Source organism: Myodes glareolus, chromosome 3 (genome assembly GCF_982192425.1).
Source record: "Myodes glareolus chromosome 3, mMyoGla1.1, whole genome shotgun sequence".
Lineage (NCBI taxonomy): Eukaryota > Metazoa > Chordata > Mammalia > Rodentia > Cricetidae > Myodes > Myodes glareolus.
The window spans coordinates 47,529,309-47,543,085 of record NC_142028.1 but is presented as its reverse complement, the minus strand read 5'-3'; the positions used below and the strand labels follow the sequence as shown (position 1 = coordinate 47,543,085).

Below are 13,777 nucleotides of genomic sequence, written 5' to 3'. Positions count from 1 at the left end.
AAGCAAGCTGTTTTCTTGCTCTCTCTCCAGTTTGAGGGTGGCTCTCTAATGAAAGAGGGAAAAAGTATGAACTTAGAATATGCTTTTGTGTCATTATAGGTTTGAGTAAATCATTTTGCATTTCTGTTTTCCAAAAGCTTACACTAAATGATATACTAATATCTCTGATTTCTAAAGTAAGAATTCATTCGATTCTATTACAGTAATCCATTCTAACAGCTCTGCTCCTCTGTATAACTGGCTTTATTTCTGTCATGGCACCATTTTCAATGAACTCCTATATTCTTTATTCAGTAGTCATATAATCAAGTTTAGTCTGTAATGAAAAGTTACAACCAAGTGCTTTTGTGTCCTATGCCCACTTAACAACTTAACATAGTCTCGTCCTCCTTCCTCCATTATATTCTCACCAGGGATCTTATTTCATCTCATGTGTAAACTGTTGGCATTTGCCAATTGACATTTTCTATGTTGAGCTGATTCCTAGAAAAATATGAATTTAATGGCAAAAGTATTTATATGTTTAATTGCAAGATCAGAAATTCATGCATATTAATTAAACTGGACTCATTTTCATCTGTTTCTCTGAGGTTCAATGATTAACTTATTGACATGTTATTGAAAATTTCTCTTGGAAAATTATTCATTTTTTTCATACATGTACTAAATCTCACTGAAACCATTTCATTTAAATGTACCTATAAACCTGCACTTAATCTAGCTTAAGACTCTAATTTAAAAAATACTTTCTCTGTGAATGTGTTGTGAAGCCATCTTACCAGAAAATTTTGAGATCATGGCAACACTGTGTTTATGCATTTAATAAAAACACAGTTAAAATCTTAATTCTATTTGTAATCATATGAAAATACTATATATCCATCTTTTCACTGGCTGTGAAAATTCAAGTAATACGAAAATACCATAAAATTTGAAGGATTTTTTTTTTTTGAGTCTGTGTTTGGTTTTGAGCCATTCCCATGAAGGCAGATTTATAGTACCATTTCATCAGCAAATGGCCATGAACTGACTTCATTGCATTCATTCATTTTTAACATTTTAGGAGAAAATTCTTTAAATGTTAGTTTCTGAGTCCACTGATGATTCAAGAACCATTAAGGATAAAAACACCAAAATGATTTTTTTCATCTCGAAAAATGATATATATTTTTTTACATTTCTCTCCTGCTTTCCAGTGATTGAAATCATATGATTTAACTGTGTACCTTTCTTAGGTAAAGGTATCAGGAAGATAACAGAAGGAGTAAATCTTACCCAAAAGAGTCACCCTGTAGAGGTACTTGTGCCGGGAGCGGAACATATTGTTCACCTCATGACTAAGAACTGGGGTGATAACGATAGCATTTTTCAAGATGTAATTGAGACAAGAGGGAGAGGTGAGAAATGAGACTGTGTGGGCTATAGTCTTAGACAGTTCACTATGTCCTGTGGATTAATTTACATGTATATTATATTAGAAAGTATAGAGTGCACTAGATACAAAGATCATAATTTCAGTTTGTATTGGCATACAGAGTATTTCAAAATTACCCAAAGAAATTACATCACAATGATCCCATGTTTTCCTTACTGGGTTTGCCAAAGTAGTCCCCTGAATGTGTATGATGCTATTTAACATCTGTCAATAACAGAAACTAAAGAAAATCACAAACAAACCATAGCTCAGGTGCCATGGTAATCTGCTTGTAACCCAGGCAGCTTGTGCTATGGCTTGCTCGCTACTGCTTCTGCATTTAACTTCACTATCCTTTCTGATTCTCATCTTCAGAGCTAAATGCAACCTGGCAGAGCCTCTTCCCTAAGAAGGAAGGAATGATTTCCTAGTGTCTCCCAACAAAATATCTTCAGATTACTTTATTTCCTTTGGGATCAAAGGAAAGATTATGTATTATTTTAAAATGATATCTGATTGTGCCCCAATGTTACATAATATCAAGAACTGATTCTAGAGGTACGTCAACATTGTACCTTCTCTCTATAAAACAGAATATGCTGGCTTATATGATGACATCTCCACTCAAGGCTGGTTTATTGGACTGATGTGTGCAATTGCTCTTCTCACATTGATACTATTAACCATTTGCTTTGTGAAGAGGAACAAAGGTGGAAAGTACTCAGGTAAAACTATGGCTTAACATGATTTTCAACTTTGAAAAGCTTATACTGGGAATCAGTCAATGGGAACTATTTTATAAAAATTATGTAGATAAAGTTTATAGTGTATTAGCTTTGAAATATACTAAAGGGAAATATTTTGATTAAACAACCAAAGGAAATATGTAAAGTCTATAATTCTATTTTTTAGTAGTTGAGAGAATGTTTCACTTTTCTTAAGGTTGACTGGCCTGGAATTCACTAGGTAGACTAGGGTGGCTTTGAAATCATAGAGATCCATGTGTGCCTCTGCCTTCTAACTGCTAAGATAAAGGTCTGTGCCACTATGCCTGGCTGCTTTAGTATTTAATAGAGACTGTATGGGCTAGGGTGAGAGTTCAGTGGTTTAAAGTACTTACTTGAAGTTTTGAGTTTGGTTCCCAGCAACCATATTGAGCAGTTCATAGTAGCCTGTAATTCCAGCTTCAGGGAGTATGATACCTCTGGTCTCTTCAAGCACCTGCACTCACACAAACACACACATACACATAAATCAAATTAAATTAATCTTTTCTAACATAATATTTTTATTGGTTATTTGGGAATTTCACCTCATGTACTCTTAGAGCCCAGTCACTTCCTAGTCCTCCCATGACTGCTCCCCGACCCTTAGGCTTCCCCTCAACAAAAAAAAAGAAGTTCAGTTTTTGTTGCCCATGTACTCACTGAAGCATGGTTGAACGCCCAGGGGGACCTTCCCCATCCACACCCCTGCCAGAAGCCATCAGCTGTGGAGAGCTACACCTCAGGATCCTTATCACTATTTTTTTTTTGCGGTGATATCAATGGCTTCATGCTCACGGTTGTGGAAGAGGGACATAGAAAGCTTCTGTGACAACCCCTTTCCACACCCCAGCTCCCAAGATGAAATGAAACTTAAAAATAAAAACATTAAATTAGGTTCTTCAGGATTATAATTCTTATAAACTTATGTTCTCTGTTCACAGATATATCAGACACTGAAAAGGTGTATTATTATGTCACACATATGTTTTAATACCCTAAAACGGAGCTCATTTGTTTATGGCATGCCTCTATTTCTTTCTCTACACCCGGTCTGGTGTTCTGTGTGATTCTGGTAGAACTGGCTCCACTACCCAGCTTTGTTCGAGATCACCATTGCTTTGCAGAGGGTGCATTTCCTCTTACTGTATTGGATCACTTTTATTGAGTTCACTACTTCTTGAAATATTAATGATATATTGGATAAAAGTAAAATCATTCTAGTTGTGAACTTGTTTATTTTTTATATAAATTACATTCAACTTGCTTTTATAAGTATACATTTTGCTATGTTTGTTTTCTGTTCATTGTGCTTTTACAAAGGGAGAAAGATTAAACTCCTGCATTTCTTGGCTTACGGTATTCAGATCTATAAACTGTTCTTTATTGACTCCTGGTTCATCAGGCAAATGTTTACTGAGAATCTGTCATATACATAAAACCGTGAAGAACATGACATACATTTTCCTAAAATAACATGTGTAATTGGCACAGCTGTCTATTTCAATTTTTCTCAGAAATCTAGCTTGTATCAATTATGTTCACAATAACTAATGGCTATTCCTGGTAATTCATTAGACATTTTGAAGAGAGACAGCTTTTTAATTATCTTTTTGAAAGTAATGCTTATGAAATATGAACCTATATGTGTTCTGAAGCCCTCCCTCAATTCAGGCCCTTTGGAAACAATAGCAACAACCTTTCGTATTGGAGGACAGCTAAGGGTATACAGGGGTGAATAGCATCTTAAAGGAAACTTGTTTGAGTTTTAAAGGTAAGAGAATCAAGAACCGATCTCATGTCTCAGTGTTTCAAATGAAACTAACATTTGGTATGGAGGAATGTGCACATTTTCCAGTGTGGTTATACACGTGGAATCCAGAGGTTGACATCCATTATCTTATTCAATCATCTCTACCTTATTTTTTTAAGACAGGATTTCTCACTAAATTGAAACTTACAAATTTAGCTAGACTGATTTAGTCAGCAAGCCTCAGAAATCTTCCTATACCCACCTCCCCATAGATGCAACTAAAGATGGTTGCCATCAAGTCTGTTTTTTTTATGTGGGTACTTGAATAAAACAGGTCTTCAAACCTGTTTGACAGACACATTATATAATCTAAATCATCCCTACAGTCTCTCATATAAATATATATTTAGAATGCTTTGGTAGCCCTGCTTATTTTTGTTATTAAGGTAGTTTTGATTAAAATATTGATGCAGAACACCCTAATGATTGAATTTTTTCAGGGGGCATTAAACTGGTTTCATGACATAGGTCATTAAGAGCCTGTTACATCTTCTAATAGTTTGGAGAAAAAAAATGAATTTTATGTTCATGGACACAATGATCTAAGCTTGATTCTCTCCATAGGAAAAGTTCCCATTTGATATGGGGGAATGACATGAAAGTCTGCCAGGTGCTGAATAGCAGAAAAATAGAACCCAGGAAATCCTTTCTGTTTTTGGATTAAATAAAAAGTAACTGATACGTTATACCTGTTGCTTAGAAATCTAGTAACACAGGCATAGAAAATTTGGGCAATGTGTTTTTATAACCCGCCTTTCAACAGCCAAGCTGACAGATCTTTACAATAGATTTGATATTAAACTACTTTCAATTTTCTGTTTCAGTAAAAGAGAAGGAAGATTTACACCCAGATCCAGAAGTTCAGTCAGCAAAAGATGAGACTTTTGGTGAATACAGGTAAATGTAACTTTGTATTTGATGATCAGCTGAAACACTTTCATCAAGTTTGTCAAGTGGAGAAAGTTCTTTGATTTTAACTCAAGTAATGGAACTATATCACACTGACTTAATAACAGGAATTTTACCAAAGGTTCCTTACTCCACCTCTGTCCCCACTTCTTCCTTCCTTCCTTCCTTCCTTCCTTCCTTCCTTCCTTCCTTCCTTCCTTCTTTCCTTCCTTCCTTCTTTCTGTCCTTCCTTTCTTCCTTCCTTCTTTCTTTCCTCTTCCTTTCTTTATCTTTCTTCTTTCTTTTTTTCCTTTTTATCTACTCGTATATACTTTTGTGAGAACTGAATTATTATGTGCAGGGGTGGAGGTGTGTTAAGGACCACAGTCTGGATAACAACAAGGATCAAGATTGCTTGATTGGAAGGTGTGCATCCAAACAGATTAGGCCCCCAAAAAGCCAGTATATGCAGTAGAATCCAAATCCGGTGTCATTATCATTGGATTCTCAGTCCGCCCTCATTGTCAGCCACCTTTGGAGAGTCTGATTTGATCACATGCTCATTCAGTCGCATTCCAGCTGGCCTTGGTGAGCTCCCATTAGATCAATCCCACCGTGTCCATGGGTGGATGCACCCCTTGCGGTCCTGACTTTCTTGCTCATGTTCTCCCTCCTTCTGTTCTTCATCTGGGCCTTGGGAGCTCAGTTCAGTGCTCCCATGTGGATCTCTATCTCTATCTCCGTCCATCTCCAGATAAAGGTTCTTTATCAATGGCTTCTCAATCAGCCCCCGTTTCAGCCACATTCAGAGAGTCCAGTTTGGACGCATGCTCATTCAGTCCCGGTCCAGCTGAATTTGGGAAGCTCCCATTAGAACAGGCGCACTGTTTCAGTGGGTGAACCAACCCCTCATGGTCCAGACTTCCTTTCTGATCTTCTCCCTCCTTCTGCTCTTCAACTGGACTTTGGGAGTTCAATTTGTTACTCTGATGAGGGACTTTGTGTCTATCTCCATCCGTCGCTGGATGAATGGAGGGGGGAGGGCCTTGAACTTTTCACAGGGCAGGACACCCTGACTTTTCTTAGGACTGGAGAAGGAGAGGAAGGGGGAGTGGGGGTTGTAGGAGGGAAATGGGAGGATGGGAGGAGGTGGACATTTTTAATAAATAAATAAAAGATTTTTTTAAAACAAAGCAAAACAAAAAAGATTGCTTGATTGAAGCTCTATGAACAATACATGTCACATGTAATGTTCTCATAAACAAGTAACTGAAACATCTTAGAGCCACTCTGAGTATTGCCTTATGGGCATGATTACCTTAAGTTTGCATTCATGGACACATATTTCAACTTTTCTTTGTGTGTTTATAAAATAACGACATTCCAAACCCAACTCTATACATAAACTTAGACTTAAAAAAAATCTTGCCATATTCAAATAATATTATCCATCAATTAGAATGAAAGACTAAAAGGTTAACAATAAGGCTGTCAAAAGAACTAAGAGGTAAATTAATACTTAAAGCGTAGAGTCACTGATACCTGTTTGAAGAGTATTACTCAGTGTATGAGTTCAATCAGGCAGGGACAACACAGCAAGAAGTCAAGTACAAAAGGCACACTTGAGGAGGGATTGTAACTCCCAATTCTCCAGTTACACATCTCTGCCTCACCCTTGCCCATTATATTTCTTAGCTTTCTTTAATTATCACCATTCCTTAGTCAGATCGTCTCTACTCTCTCTATTGCAGCAAGAAAATTACTATAAATTTTGGACTTATACTGATGTTATTATATATGATTCAAGAATCTCTACCAAATAAGAAACCTAGCTGGCTCTCACTGATTCAGCTCTGAATCTGACTGCATGGCCAGGGATGTGGGGTACTTGTCTCTACTCTCCCTATTACAGGAAGAAAATTACTATAAGGTTTGGACTTATATTGATGCTAATATATATGATTCAAGAATCTCTACCAAATAAGAAATCTAGCTGGTTCTCATTGGCTCGGCTCGGAATCTGTCTGCATGGACATGGTTGCGGGGTACTTTGAGTAGTTGACCTGCAGTAACTAATACAGAACCGAGCATAACTATGCCATTGCTGGTCTCTACACATGTCACTTCTCTTTATGTTGATTTGATGCATTATTTTTAAGCTTTTATATTTCTTGTCAAGAAGATCAGAGGAGAGAGAGACGGGGGTGGCTGTAAGGAAGAAAATGAAAGAAAGAAGAGAGAAAGTGGAAGGGAAGAAAGGAAAGGAAAGAGGAGAATAAAAAGAAAAAGAACGTTAGATTGGAGAGTTGTAAGTTACGGTCAGTGCTGTTGTACTGATTGGAATATTCTTCCTGATTAAGTCTGAAATGTGAAACCTAAAATAATAATTGAGTATTATCTCAATGCCCATGTGAAATGAAGCCAGGCATGGGCTTCCGGCTTATGGTCTTCCAGCTTTTGACAAGAACTGTGTACTCGCCTGAAGTTTTAACTGACAGTAGATCTGCTTCCTTATGTGTGTGTTGCCAGAGCTTGGTTCCATCTAGACCTATTGGTTAAGAACTTCAGATTTTGGCAAGCCAGAGTCATCCTCAATTCCATGCCATGTGGACTTATCCCCGGGATACTTAGGGATATCTAGCTTTAGGCAAGGCAGAAACACCAGAGCAAGTACCCAAGTTGCAATTCATAGTATGTTGATGTTCCAGTCTTAGAACTTATATCTTACTGCTCTAGTATATTCTATTTAATATGCTGGGGTGAGCCAGTAGATTCAGCACACATTTAAAGGGAATACTTTACACAATTGCTTACATTCCTTTTGATAAGGATCACTGAGGTCTCAGGACAACTTTCATAAACATTATTATGAAGGGAAACAAAACAAAACAAACCCCTGAATCCATTCCTTGTCCATAAGCTCATTTGTCTACACTCTTCAGTTTCTATGAAAGGATTGGTCATTTTGTTTCCCTACATCATTTACAGTTACAGTCTTTCAAACAGTCAATATGTTTTCTGCCATTTGATTCCAAAACTTAGTATTCATCAGCAATTTTTGTATCTTTAATGTTTCAGGAACTTTATTATATGCTTTACCCTTAGATATATGTCTTTTGGCCTGAAAACCAATTCCACATCTTTTAATTTTTCTTTTAGAAACTCAGTGCCCTAATTCTGAAGCCTGTTACCATACCATAGAGATATCTTGATTTATGCTGATGTCCAACACAGATACACAAAAGGTCCTTTCCCTATAGTGTATCAAACACAGAAGGTTCTTGTCATCTAGTCACTTAGGAACTAATACTTAAAACTTTTTGAATCAGATATATAGAGAAAGGGCATAATTTTGTAGATGTTTTGCGACTTCAGGTTTGCTTCCTGTAATGAGTGAAACACACATCAGATAGCATATTAATAGTATTCACAATGATTTATATTTTCTTTTAGAAATTATGATTTCACAATTCCATCTGTATATATAGTACTTTGTTCACACTTACTCATTATCTTATCTTACCTTTTTCCCCTTTGAGCTGAAATCCTTAGTCTTCCTAACAAGTCCTTCTCCTACTTTGCTGTGTACTCTCTCTCTCTCCCCCTGTGTTAAATTGATAGACAGAAAAACAGACAGACAGACAGATAGGTGGGTAGTTAGGTAGGTAAGTGGTAGATTGGTAAGTGGTAAATTGGCTGTGACCCAATTTAATCAGGGTACTTTAACAATTTTAATCCAAAATTTTATAAGAAACTAAATTTGGTTGGTTATACTAAACAAGAGAAAAATACAGGAGTTTATATGACCAAAATAAGAAGTAAAAGATGAAAACATGAGACCAAGAGTAAAAAGAGTGCATAAAGCAAGGAAAGTAACATTTGTCTTCTGCCTTAGACCATTGAATAGCAATTGCTAATGGCATAACGAGGTGATTTATAAACAGCAGACTGTTTCTCACAGTCCTGGGACTGGACAGTGAGATCCATGTCAGGACAGGATGAGTGTGTGCTGAGTTAGCCATCTCACTTATGGATGCCCGTTTCTCTTGTTCTGTCCTGGAAACTGCAAAAAGCTGCTTCCTGGAGGCGCTTTCCCTAGGGCAGATCCCTTTCCTGGAGACTGTTCTGTGACTGCTAATCTCCAGTGACCCCACACATCGTTGTCATCATACTAGGGTAAAGCAGTTTAGCGTGTGAGTTCAGGGAGCACATAGCCTCAATATGAGTCAGCATGTTGTATCTGCATGTCCCAACGCAGCTCCTCAACTACAAGAAAAGCAGAAGTGTGAAAAAAGCAGAAAAGTGTTTCTCAGTCACTCAGAATAAAGAAAATTAGTTATGGCTTTTAAAATACCCACTTATTGATATGTCATTTCAGCTGTATTTCCCTGTCATTTGTGTTAATATGAACAAGTTGAAAATTATCGAACCTGTTAGCACTTGTGAAAGAGCCTTGCTGTATGTGCCTGTGAATCTGAGCTTCCAGGGAATGGCTCTGTTTTGTTTTCTAGTGACAGTGATGAAAAGCCTCTCAAAGGAAGCCTTCGGTCCTTGAATAGGAACATGCAGCCCACAGAGAGTGCTGACAGCTTAGTGGAATATGGAGAGGGAGACCACTCCATATTCAATGAAGATGGATCTTTTATTGGCGCCTACACCGGAGCTAAGGAGAAAGGGTCTGTTGAAAGCAATGGAAGTTCGACGGCCACATTCCCACTCCGGGCATAGGCACAGCACATGCACCACGGCTGGCTAGCACAGTCCTCCCCAGTCTCTTCTGGGGAGCAAAGTCTTTTACAGAGGAGTGGAAACACGTGTCCAGAGGCTGACATTCTGCAATTTTGCTGAGAAAAATAGCACTGCCTTCAAAAAGAAAAAAAAAAATCGGATGCCAAACACTTCAGGCCTGTGTTTCATTTTTGGTTTTATTTTTGGGTGCTCAAAATGCAGAACACAAAACAAATCCTGTACTTAGATCCACTTTGACTGAATCCAAAGTTCCTGTTCCACATATTCCACGTCTGCCTGGTTCTCCTGTTCAGTGTGTGTGCATTAATGTTGCTAATTGTGTGGGTTCCTCTGGATGCACAGTTATATTTAGTTTTTAAGAACTGCTTTAGTGACTTTGATTCACTACAGGTTAAAAGATTGTAAGCAAGTAAGCTGGTTATTTAAAATGTAAAAAGGAATATGAATGTCTTATTAAACACTTCATGGAATCTATACAGTCTGAAGTTATTATTTAAAATTTAGTAGTAAAGATCTTAGATGATCATGCAACTTGTATTTATTGGTTTTCTAACTATTTGTCCAGAGGCTACCATTTTTATGCAGTTTTATGCAGAGTAACAATGTTTTCAATTTCTGAATGATTGACTTTAATTTCTGTCATTGTGGTTACTCTGCATCCTTCTATCTATCATCTATCTATCTATCTATCTATCTATCTATCTATCTATCTATCTATCTTTGTTTCTTTCTCTTGCTCTTTCTCTCTTTCTTTCTTTCTTTCTTTCTTTCTATCTCTCTTTCTTTCTTTCTTTCTTCTTTTCTTCCTTCCTTCCTTTCTTTTTTTATTTTTTAACTTGAACTAACTGGAGCTGCAAAATGTCAGAGGTTATTTTAAAAAGAGAAAGAAGATGTTGATGATTGTATTTTGTATCTTTATTTGTCTGTTCACAGCTTTCAGCCTTTATGTTTATAGACTGGTTCCCTTGGATATGTTTTATGAATGTCTTGTACATATTATATTAATAGTTACACAGTTTAAAACATAATGTTTTATTTTGAAGTGAGAAAGAGAACATTAATAGGCATGGTTGTACAGCTGAAGTGTATATAGTAGGATGCTGTTTTCATCCTTCAGGGGCTAACCTGGGGTTCCAGATTCAAGCTTACATGAATAATTGGATTCTCTTCTTATGTTTCTCTCCTTCACATGCTCTCAAAATAAAATAACATATAACGATGGAGGGAAATGCATTCATATTTTTCAAAACAAGTTTTGGAGTGGATTCCTGCCCCAATCTCCTACAAATAAAAGTATTTACAGTAGAAAATCTTATATACCTGTTAGTTTATATCATATTGTAAATGTATCTGTGGTGGTATCATCATTTTTAATGTTTTCATTTTGTCGAAGTTAGCAAAGGGTCAGGGAATTTAGTTTCTGGCATGTGGGCTACTGGTCCATCTAAAATGGTACAGAGGTTTTAGAGTGTTTTAGAAATGCCTTGAAGAACTCTACATACATATAAGTAAAAAATGAATGCTAACACTCTTGTGTAATGGAAACTTTTAACCTCACCATGAAATTATTAACTATGTTGTGATACCAGTTCAGAGATTTAACTGTACTTTGTGTAATTACTGGCACATACTTACTATTCAGTCTTCATGTTTAATTGATATGATGCGTTATGTTGCTTTGGGGTTAAAATAATGGATAGGAAAAATGACCAATGCAGTAATGTACATGAAACATACTTTTTAACCTCATGTCTCTTCTAGAATGCATAGGCAGGAAAAACCTGTTTTCTCAAATCGTGGATCTCAATGTTTGGCTACTCTCCTGGAAATAGCAAAAGAAAGGGGGTAGATATCTTTATGCTCTATCCTGCATGAGTGTGTAAGGATCCACACATCCATTGTGCGAACTGATCCCCAGTCCCATCTGATGGCTAAGACACAGATGGCTGGAGGAGACACCATTGTGTGTCCTTTTAGTCAGAGGGACTGTGGAACTGAGCTTCACAGAAAATAAAGAATGTGCCCGACAGTTAATTATGCTGTTATTCTGCCTCCTCCTTATCATCAGTCAAAATGTAGTTTGGAAAGGGTCATATGGGTTGAAAATAATATCCAACAATGTAGAACTGTTTCATTAAAAATTTAAGAAGTCTAATGTTGATGCAAATACTTACATTTTTGTTCCAAATGACTGTTGAAAAAGATGAAATTGTACTCTAACCCCTTTTGCTAGCCTCTGTGAACTTCTAAATACCATTTGGCTTCATTCTGTTGTACATCTTCAGTAGAGCAAGACAAGATCCTTGGAGTCCTTTGATTTTAATTGTAGAATTGGATTATTCAGTATGCTCAAATGAAAACACATCCAGTAGGTTAAAGTGGATTTAATTCTTTTTCTCTCTTAGACAATGAGTGGCAGACTCGGTGATGTGCAATGCTCATTACCAATGGGCAATAATTATTTGGGAAATGCTCTTTCCCCCCCCCCCCGAGTTGTAAGGCAGCTGCTAATATGACATGTACAACTTTGTTCTTAACTGGTTTTGCAGTAACTTTCTGTAGTCTACTGACAGTATGATTTTAATGTAAGTGATTGTATATAACCTCCAGGATTGTGAATGGGGATAAGTTCAGAGAGAGCTGTTTGAGGGTCAGGGAAATCCGTGTTCTCTTCCAGGTTCCAGCACTGACTATGTATACATAGAAACACGTTGCTGAACTGCTTTACTTCAAACTGTGCTACAAAGTGCTAATGTTCGCTGTCACAGGGTGTTCTTTTGTACTAAGACAATTTACGAATGATAAAATCTAAGATGCCTTTTAACTTCATAACCCAACCTGTAATCAAATTATGTATCAAAAACTCACCCCCACATACAACCAACTCAATTTTCCCCCTCTAAGCACATAAATATATTTTTATAGAAAACAGATCTACAAAAAATAAACTAAATCTACTGTTAAGTGTGGAGTACGATTTGCACATGCCATTGAAAATTAATAATCGGAAGAAAACTAAGCAGGGTCTTTGCTATACAAAAAAGGGTTTTCCACTCATTCTGCATGCGTATTTGTAAGATGTGAAATCAGTAGATTTATTCTCTTGGTATAAAGGCATCTGATATTTTAGATGTACCCATGTTTATAGAAACTGTAGAGCACAATGAACTTAATGCTATTTTCTACTCATGGAAGAGATAGAGGACAATAAGGAGAGATGTTGGCTGCTTTTCTAAGTATTTAAAACATATTTGCCAATCGAAATCCTAAATATGTTTACATGCCATGAAGGCGTAATTCTTGTAACAACTTTAAATTGGTTGTAGTAGAACTGGTCTGTGATCTGTGGTAGTAGATGTATCCTAGCGTTCCTATAGCGAGACAAGTAGGGCTGAGCCAGAGCTACTTTGATTTGTCTTCAACTGGCTGCATCGTCAAAGAGGCAAAAAGTACAGAGGGCAGGCTCACCTGGTTAGCTTTTCTGTTCTTACATAGATTAATGTTCACAGTAGATCTTGATTCACATGTGTTTGTGTTGTAGATGGTGTTTGTACTATGCTTATGGATATGTGTGGTTCAAAACTATTTTCATTACACGTGAAATTCAGCTTTCAAATAAAAGTTTGACTTCGTGTACTCTAAAGATGTCTGTGTCCCTTTCTATCCAATTAAAGGCAGAATTTACATTTCAAGCTTAAACTTGGTTCCTACTAATTCTGAAACTATAAATGGAGCATAAATTAGTTATGTTTGAAGAAGAATCAGTGAAATATTTTATTTGCATCACTGTGTTTACAGACAGACTACTTGATGTCATGAAAAGCTAGAAAATACACCAACCAACTTCACAGTTATAATGAATGCAAATTAACACATATATTTTCAGTTGGTTTATTTTTCAGGAAAAAATGTAGCAATATGTTCTTTTAATAACATTTGATATCCTATATATTCAAAATGTATAAAAGTAAAATTGACATATTCTTTTAAAGATGAGATGCCCAATTTGCTGAGTATTTTGAAATTTAAAATATTTTGCTCTGTACCTTGTACAACTTTTCACATTTTACCTAAAAATCTCCTCTTTCACTTTGTACACCAGAGAACAAGGAAGTTGGTAAGTCAGTTAATATTACAGAGTCATGCAGG

At 36.6% G+C, this 13,777-nt stretch overlaps 1 protein-coding gene across 6 annotated transcripts in view; it reads left to right on the top strand.

Moving 5' to 3' along the window:
* Nucleotides 1-13,271, top strand: part of Chl1 (cell adhesion molecule L1 like) — a 207,927-nt gene extending 194,656 nt beyond the window's left edge. For 5 of the 6 annotated variants that reach the window (XM_048438481.3, XM_048438479.3, XM_048438482.3 and 2 more), the window contains 4 exons: nt 1,236-1,397; nt 2,008-2,139; nt 4,816-4,888; nt 9,391-13,271. In XM_048438481.3, coding sequence (XP_048294438.3) covers nt 1,236-1,397; nt 2,008-2,139; nt 4,816-4,888; nt 9,391-9,607 — 584 coding nt within the window. In that variant the 3' untranslated portion in view covers nt 9,608-13,271. The remainder of the gene's footprint in view (nt 1-1,235; nt 1,398-2,007; nt 2,140-4,815; nt 4,889-9,390) is intronic. The other variant, XM_048438483.3, reaches the window with a different exon arrangement.
* The last annotated feature ends 506 nt before the right edge of the window (nt 13,272-13,777 follow it).